Source organism: Oncorhynchus tshawytscha, linkage group LG28 (assembly GCF_018296145.1).
Source record: "Oncorhynchus tshawytscha isolate Ot180627B linkage group LG28, Otsh_v2.0, whole genome shotgun sequence".
NCBI lineage: Eukaryota > Metazoa > Chordata > Actinopteri > Salmoniformes > Salmonidae > Oncorhynchus > Oncorhynchus tshawytscha.
Window position 1 is genome coordinate 42,127,564 of NC_056456.1, and position 8,906 is coordinate 42,136,469.

The following is an 8,906-nucleotide window of genomic DNA, read 5'->3' on the forward strand; positions in this document are numbered from 1 at the left end:
TATTTGTAGAATCTTCACCCTACAACAATAAAATATATGCCCAACGATTGCTATTTTCTCTTTGGGTAAAATACAGGTTGCATTACAGTAGCGTATGACTACAGGAGCGCATTTTGGGGGTAAGGCGAAACCGCAGGATGGAAACGTAGGTTTTTGGTGTACCAGAGCTGTTTCCTTCCATTGCGTCACGCAGAACACCAATTATTGCATCACAATAGCTTGGCGCACACCTGCCATGACTGTGTTCCATTACATCCCGCTGTCGTCAGACTCACTGTGTCCACCAGACAGCTCGGTAACAGTGTGACATTGCTTATTACTTCAACCCCAAGTTTCCCCTTGGTAAAGAACGCATTTATCTAAACAGCACTGGATAGAAGCTACATCTCCGTGCGCATTTTGGCCATCTTTCATCCTACAGTGGTCGTGGTGATGTGTGACTGAAGAAGTCAATATGTTTGCCAATTCAGTCGAGGACCTTGGCCAACGTAAGCTAGTGCCACGGCTCCTCAAAACATCCGAGGAGGAGTTAGGCTCAGAGGGGGTCACCGGGTACTTCAAACTATTCGTGGTTCTCCTCTCCGTAATTATTTTCCTCTTCTGGGTTATCCATCTACGGAAAGATGATGTAAGTACTGTGCTGTTCGCCAAGCCCGTAGACGTAGCTGCAGGAAGACGTTTTTGAGTAGGGGGTGCTGCAGGGGAGGGGTGGGGGTTGAAATAAATCACCTTAATAATATAGTATTTGCGGGCTAACAATAAAATACAATTCCTAATGTGATGAATAGTCTAAGCATATAGGACAAGATTCGGCAACATCACTGCAGCCTAAAGTTAATTGAAATAGATGTGGCAATTTTATAACTGACATGCAGATCGGTAGAAATGGTTGGATAAATTGTTACCTCCCCCAAACTCGAAACACAACTGGAAACTCATGCACTGCCTAGGAATAGACCGTTGTGAACAGAGCACATATTTATTTGTACTGCATAATTACAAGGTGTGTGTGTGTGAGAGAGAGGGGGGGGGGGGTTCACTAAGATTGTGCCTATTAAAACTGAGCACAAATGGACAGCTATGCGATCGTGGAGAAAGGTGCTCACCTCGATCCAGCACCAGCGGGCAGAAAGCACCACTCACTGTGTTGCTTGCTGGACTGGTGGGCTAGTACACCTATGTTTGACATTGGCTGGAGCAGGCCTGTCAGCCGACCATTGTTCCATATTTTATATTGCTTTTCTCCAAGTTGAGGATGATAAACTAATAGAAATGGAATTGTTCCAGATCAGTTGATATCCACCACAGGGGAGAGAGAAGGGAGGAGGGAGGAAGCCTGACCCGACTTCACTCAAACTAAACTGTCTATCATACAGCAGATCATGTCTGACTCCAATCCCCCAGAACTGAATAGATAAGAGCATATTGTAACAACCTTAAGCCAACACATGGCGATCTCATCAACGGGTTCGGACCTCTTGGCGCAACAGTTAAGGTGTTACCTCGACAGTCGCTGGACCCGGGTTTGAGTCCCAGTTGAGGATACCCACTGAATTTGCTATATTGATGTCAGAAGTGGGATGGTGGCCGAGGGGCACTCGGAGAGGCGTGTCCACGTGAGGGACTTGGTATAGAGAAGCGTGGGGACACACTCTCCTGAAGGAAGGGGGTATTGTAACAACCTTAAGCCAACACCTAGTCTCCTCATCAAGGGGGTTGGATCTCTTGCCGTAACGGTTAAGGTGTTAGCTTGACAGTTGCTGGACTCAGGTTCGAGTCCCATTCAGGGCTACCCCCTGAGTTTGCTACAATATCAGGAGCTCACCACTTATAAAACTGAGCTGAGATGCAGAATGGGGTCTAAAACTAAGCTGAGATCTCTCCATACAGAATGGGGCCTAAAGCTAAGCTGAGATCTCTCCAGGCAGAATGGGGCCTAAAGCTAAGCTGAGATCTCTCCATACAGAATGGGGCCTAAAGCTAAACTGAGATCTCTCCATACAGAATGGGGCCGAAAGCTAAACTGAGATCTCTCCATACAGAATAGGGCCAATATATAAATATCCCAGGTTTATTTTTCTACCCAATCCCATTATAATTTATATAAATTTTATTTATTTTTTATTTATCTTACTAGGCAAGTCAGTTAAGAACAAATTCTTATTTTCAATGACGGCCTAGGAACAGTGGGTTAACTGCCTGTTCAGGGGCAGAACGACCTTGTCAGCTCGGGGATTTGAACTGGCAACCTTTCGGTTACTAGTCCCACCGCTCTAACCACTAGGCTACCCTGCCACCCCAATAATGAACAGAAAACGAGTTTAATAGTAGTTAACAATAATAGTAAATAATAGTAAACACAAATTATTGCAGTTGTACCATCTTACCACCAGGGGCCACTGCACCACCATCAAATCAAATTACATTTTATTGTTCACATACACCGGGTTAGCTGATGTTATTGGAGTGTAGCGAAATGCTTGTGCTTCCAGTTCTGACAGTGCAGCAATATCTGAACAAGTGATCGAACAATTCCACGACAACTACCTTATACACACAAATCTAAGTCAAGCGATGGAAAAAGCTTCCCAGCTGTATGTAATAACACTTAAGATTTTCTGGGCTAACAATGTAAGAAATAATACATATAAAAAAATACTGCAAAGTTTCCTAAGGACTAGAAGTGAGGCGACCCTATCTTTCGGCGCCATCTTCAGATCTAGTTGTGGTGCCAGTAGGCTTACTCTACGTTAGTAGTGGTGCCAGTAGGCTTACTCTACATCAGTAGTTGTGTCAGTAGGCTTACTCTACGTTTGTAGTGGTGTCAGTAGGCTTACTCTACGTTTGTAGTGGTGTCAGTAGGCTTACTCTACGTTTGTAGTGGTGTCAGTAGGCTTACTCTACGTTTGTAGTGGTGTCAGTAGGCTTACTCTACGTTAGTAGTGGTGCTAGTAGTTAGTAGTGGTGCAGTAGGCTAGGCTACTCTACGTTAGTAGTGGTGCCAGTAGGCTTACTCTACGTTAGTAGTGGTGTCAGTGGTGCCAGTGTGCAGGCTTACTCTTAGTAGTGGTGTCGTTAGTAGTGGTGCCAGTAGGCTTACTCTACGTTAGTAGTGGTGTCAGTAGGCTTACTCTACGTTAGTAGTGGTGCCAGTAGGCTTACTCTACGTTAGTAGTGGTGTCAGTAGGCTTACTCTACGTTAGTAGTGGTGTCAGTAGGCTTACTCTACGTTAGTAGTGGTGCCAGTAGGCTTACTCTACGTTAGTAGTGGTGTCAGTAGTGGTGTCAGTAGGCTTGTCACTCTACGTTAGTAGTGGTGTCAGTAGTGTTTGTAGTGTCAGTAGGCTTACTCTACGTTTGTAGGCTTAGTAGGCTTACTCTACGTTAGTAGTGGTGCCAGTAGGCTTACTCTACATTAGTAGTGGTGCCAGTAGGCTTACTCTACGTCTGTTAGTAGTGGTGCCAGTAGGCTTACTCTAGTAGTGGTGCCAGTAGGCTTTACTCTACGTTAGTAGTGGTGCCAGTAGGCTTACTCTATCAGTAGTTGTTAGTAGTGGTGCCCAGTTAGTAGTGGTGTCAGTAGGCTTACTCTACGTTAGTAGTGGTGCCAGTAGGCTTACTCTACGTTAGTAGTGGTGCCAGTAGGCTTACTCTCAGTAGGCTTACGTTAGTAGTGGTGCCAGTAGGCTTACTCTACGTCTGGTGCCAGTAGTGGTGCCAGTAGGCTTACTCTACAGTAGTGGTGCCAGTAGGCAGTAGTTGTTAGTAGTGGTGTCAGTAGGCTTACTCTACGTTAGTAGTGGTGCCAGTAGGCTTACTCTACGTTAGTAGTGGTGCCAGTAGGCTTACTCTACGTTAGTAGTGGTGCCAGTAGGCTTACTCTACGTTAGTAGTGGTGCCAGTAGGCTTACTCTACGTTAGTAGTGGTGCCAGTAGGCTTACTCTACGTTAGTAGTGGTGCCAGTAGGCTTACTCTACGTTAGTAGTGGTGCCAGTAGGCTTACTCTACGTTAGTGTAACGTATAGGAAGCGGATAATCAGACAGGCTGAATTTAGGCCTTAAATGTCTATTTTATGATCCTTATACCAATTTTTGCTGTGGCTTTTTTCAACAGGATGAGGTCTACGACGAGATTGACTCGTAAGTCCTCTTTCATAATTTATTGTGAATTCAAAGGGATCTTTCATGTGGGTTAATAAAAAATAAAAAAGATTACCATTGAATAATTCAGAATTTAAAAAACAAATGACACCCTATTCCCTATGTAGTGCACTACTTTTGACCAGGACCCATAGGGCTCCAGTCAAAAGTAGTGCACAGGGGATTAATTAGGGTGCCATTTGAGATTGATTGATTTTGTCCTGCAGAAACCTGGTCAACAGGTTCACAGAGGGAGTCACCCTCAACTACAAATACCTCCAGCGCTTGGAGGGGCGGCTGGACATGAAGAAGCTACAGATAGACAGACTGAACGCTGAAGCGAACTTTGACCTCTCCTCCTGCTGCTGCTATGGTTCTGACTCCTGCTTTGGTGGACCCTCCTGCAGCTACACCTCAGACTCCTGGTCTGAGAGGTCCTCCTGCAGATTCACCTCTGACTCCTGCTCTGGGAGGTCCTCCTGCAGCTACACCTCTGACAACTACTCTGGGAGGTTCTCCTGCAGCTACACCTCTGACTCCTGGTCTGAGAGGTCCTCCTGCAGATACACCTCTGACTCCTGCTCTGGGAGGTCCTCCTGCAGAAATACCTCTAGAACTAAAACACATTCTAGATCACATTGTAGATCTTCCGAATCTTCTATGTCCTCCTCCAGATCTAGTGGTGGTGACTGCAGCACCTGCCAACACTGTAACAAACGGCCGGACAGGTTCCTGGGCGGTAGTCTGGATAGTCCCTACTCATTGGATAGCCTGGATTGCCCTCACCCATTGGATAGCCCCAGCCCAGTGGAAAGCCCCAGACAACCATTTAGTCTTAGCCCACTACCAGGAGATGATAAGGGGCACGTCAGATACTATGGCTCCACGCAAGCCTCCAACACCTCCTGCCGTTCGACTCGCCCCTCCTCTGAAAATGCCTCCCAATGGTCCTCTCCCAGCCTCTCGAGGTACGTGAATCCTTCTATCTCATCCCCTAGCTCCTCTAAGTATCTGACTCCTCCCCTAGCTCCTCTAAGTATCTGACTCCTCCCCTAGCTCCTCTAATTATCTGACTCCTCCCCTAGCTCTTCTAATTATCTGACTCCTCCCCTAGCTCCTCTAATTATCTGACTCCTCCCCTAGCTCCTCTAAGTACGTGAATCCTTCTGACTCTCGGCTGCCTCTGGAGTATCATCAAAGCCCTCGGCAGCCTACTATTGGTTACTACGACACCACCAAGATGGAGGACAAAGGGGACTATGTTCCTGTGGTTGCTACTACTGTTAAGTCTTCACCTGGCTGCAAAGACTGCTCCAACCCCGCTGACTCCTCCGAGACTCAGAAGGCCAACTGTGTAGACCATTCCAAGACTCCGATGACAGTGAGACGGATTATTACAGTGTTTGAGATCGTTCCAGGGAAAAGTGACCCACCTGTCCTGCACAGCTGGAACCAACGACGCCTGGAGGTAAATGTGCAACAGAAGGTCTGTACAAATTACCCTTTAAAATGTCTTCTGCGTCCCAAATGGTGGTTAGTGGTTAGAGCGTTGGACTAGTAACCGGAAGGTTGCAAGTTCAAACCCTCGAGCTGACAAGGTACAAATCTGTCGTTCTGCCCCTGAACAGGCAGTTAACCCACTGTTCCTAGGCCGTCATTGAAAATAAGAATTTGTTCTTAACTGACTTGCCTGGTTAAATAAAGGTAAAAAAAATATAAAAAATCTTAAATGGCAATTTATCCCCCATAGATCTCTGGTCTAAGGTAGTGCACTATATATATGTACGTAGGGAATAGGGTGCCTTTTTGGACGCACACCCTGTTGAGGAGTTGTTGGATTTGGTGGTAATCTGATGTAATCTAATGTATTTTTATGTAATCTAATGTATTCTGATGTATTCTTATGTAATCTAATGTATTCTGATGTAATCTAATGTAATCTAATGTAATCTGATGTGATCTAATGTATTCTGATGTAATCTGATGTAATCTGATGTGATCTAATGTAATCTGATGTATTCTGATGTAATCTAATGTATTCTGATGTAATCTGATGTGATCTAATGTATTCTGATGTAATCTAATGTAATCTGATGTACTCTAATGTAATCTAATGTAATCTGATCAAAGGTAGCCCATAATGAGAGACTGAAGGGAGGAGGGACCAACACCACCTCTAACCTGACCTCTACCTCCACCCACCTCGAAACGACCCAGTCCACCTCAACCTCATCTCAGGCTAAAACAAGAAGGATCGCCAGGAAAACCACCAGCCTTCCAGACTTCTCCCCGCAGCGTGTCAACAACCCTCCTAGTCTCAGTGGGTCGGAGGGTAAAGGTAAACCCAAGTCTTATAAGAGTTAACACTACTAAGTTTATCTCCTTTTTGATGCTTGAAGTCACTGCCCCAAATATCAACACTGTAAAAAAAAAGAGTACTCCTGCACCCACAATCTGTATTTTTTTTGGGGGGTTATTTTATTTTCTAAAGGTCAAGACAAGCCGTCCATCCGGATGTACCTGCAGGGTGGGGCCCAGATCACCTTCATCACCCAGGATATCCAGGAGAAGCTAGAGTCCCATGTCCGTCGCAAGCAGAGCCAGCGCCTCTGGGGATTCCCCAAGCTAGTCACCAGGTACGTGGGAGACCACCTTGCCGACCTGGCTGCCCAGGCCCCCTCCGCTTCCGGCGACAGCAAGACGGTTAAGATCCCTGGCAAGATCATGGGCAACGTAAGCGACCATGTTGGCCGAGGGCAGCGAAACACAGAGTTGTGTTTCAGGCTGAGTAACAGGACAAGGCCACGGGAGGAGAGAGAGGAGACCCAGGCTACTAGTCCTGCAGCTACAGCCAAACTCAAGGACAATTTATACAGCTCACCTGCCAACAGCAGGCCTGTGGAGAAAACTCCCTTCACCAGCACCAGCACCACCACTACTCCCCAGCCAGCCGAGACCCACACTACCAGACCCACCCAGACCAGCCGATCTCTGGACGAGTCCTCCCTCCAGATGGCCCCAAACCCAGTGACCCTGACCCAGGAGAGACGCCAGCTGGAGATGCATGTGAAGAGGAACTGTCTGGAAGTCAAGCTCAAACCCCTCCCTGGCATGGTGGCCACCAGCCAGACAACCCTTTCCTCAGCAACCAGGCAGCCAACTAGGCAGCCCATCCAGGCAGCAGCCCTCGACCCTCTGAAATGCCCTGCGCCACTAAGGCGGAGGGATCCGTCGGCAGCAGAGGGATACGCGTCTTCTATGGACCCAGAGGCACCGAGGCGTCAGGAGGAGAATCTGGTGATGAAGCCCACATCTTCGGCCACCCCTTCGACCTCCTCAGCCCACCCTCACAGCTCAGCTCTGGAGACTTGGACCGGCATAGACACTGTCTCAGGACCCCGCTCTGCCTCCACCCCCATACGACTGTTGTGTTATGACACGGACACTGAAAGGCTTTTTGTGTTTACAACATAGATCTACATGGACTATTTGTTTTGGTACCAGATGATTCAGAACTGATACATTTTCTTTAACTAATAAAAAGGTTTTGCATTTCACATGGTTGACTTTAACTTGTTCTCGTAATCCATCAGATGTGTCTGTTAAAGGTATCATAATATTAAGTTATGGCCTTTATTGGCATCTTAAGACAATTCCATATTAAGCTAACATACGGAATTGTTTTAAGATGGATCATTTAGCTAATTTTAGGACTCCTGTAGGTATAAAAAAGACACACAGTTGAAGTCGTTAGTTTACATACAGTGGGGCAAAAAAAGTATTTAGTCAGCCACCAATTGTGCAAGTTCTCCCACTTAAAAAGATGAGAGAGGCCTGTAATTTTCATCATAGGTACACTTCAACTATGACAGACAAAATGAGAAAAAAAATCCAGAAAATCACATTGTAGGATTTTTTTATGAATTAATTTGCAAATTATGGTGGAAAATAAGTATTTGGTCAATAACAAAAGTTTATCTCAATCCTTTGTTCTATACCCTTTGTTGGCAATGACAGAGGTCAAATGTTTTCTGTAAGTTAATAACAAAAGTTTATCGATGCGTGGAACGGATGTGGGTGGTCTACATAAAGGTGCTAATTTTAAAAAACTCACAAATGCTTTGATGAAGGCCTTGAGGCCGATACGTAAAGCTTATTAAACACTACCAGACCCACCCAGACCAGAGTTGTGTTTCAGGCTGAGTAACAGGACAAGGCCAGGGGAGGAGAGAGAACATCTTGGCCATGTTCTGTTATAATCTCCAACCCGGCACAGCCAGAAGAGGACTGGCCACCCCACATAGCCTGGTTCCTCTCTAGGTTTCTTCCTAGGTTTTGGCCTTTCTAGGGAATTTTTCCTAGCCACCGTGCTTCTACACCTGCATTGCTTGCTGTTTGGGGTTTTAGGCTGGGTTTCTGTACAGCACTTTGAGATATCAGCTGATGTACGAAGGGCTTTATAAATACATTTGATTTGATTTAATATCAGTGATACTATCGAGCAGTGTGCAGTTTCCTTTTTCCTTCATCTTGTCCAACTGTTACCATGCACCTGCAAAAAAGATTGCTCAGATGTGCGAGTGCCTTTTGAATGTAATATTTGAGATTCTTCAAAGTAGCCACCCTTTGCCTTGATGACAGCTTGGCACACTCTTGGCATTCTCTCAACCTTACATTACATAACTTTACAGTTATACACTACAGACACCCTGGTTTCGATTCCAGGCTGTATCACAACCAGCCGTGACAACGTTTATTTTGCAAC

The 8,906-nt window shown here is 45.9% G+C and overlaps 1 protein-coding gene across 2 annotated transcripts; it reads left to right on the forward strand.

The window, feature by feature from the left end:
* Positions 1–201: 201 nt before the first annotated feature.
* LOC112227288 lies at positions 202–7,698 on the forward strand. Of its 2 annotated transcripts, none has more exons than XM_024392190.2 (6): positions 202–628; positions 4,116–4,141; positions 4,369–5,109; positions 5,285–5,609; positions 6,272–6,479; positions 6,633–7,698. In XM_024392190.2, exons 1-6 carry the CDS (start codon positions 455–457, stop codon positions 7,613–7,615), a joined length of 2,457 nt encoding a protein of 818 aa, XP_024247958.1. In that variant the 5' UTR covers positions 202–454; the 3' UTR covers positions 7,616–7,698. The 2 variants fall into 2 exon arrangements, with proteins under 2 accessions (XP_024247958.1, XP_024247957.1); XM_024392189.2 differs by having other exon boundaries at positions 203–628; positions 5,285–5,627.
* Positions 7,699–8,906: the final 1,208 nt, after the last annotated feature.

Excerpts from the sequence above, each read along its gene's own strand:
- LOC112227288 (XM_024392189.2), top strand. The coding sequence starts at position 455 with ATGTTTGCCAATTCAGTCGAGGACCTTGGCCAACGTAAGCTAGTGCCA. Across the intron at positions 629-4,115 it reads TCCATCTACGGAAAGATGAT|GATGAGGTCTACGACGAGAT; the intron begins GTAAGTACTGTG and ends TTTTTTCAACAG. Across the intron at positions 5,628-6,271 it reads AGGTAAATGTGCAACAGAAG|GTAGCCCATAATGAGAGACT; the intron begins GTCTGTACAAAT and ends ATCTGATCAAAG.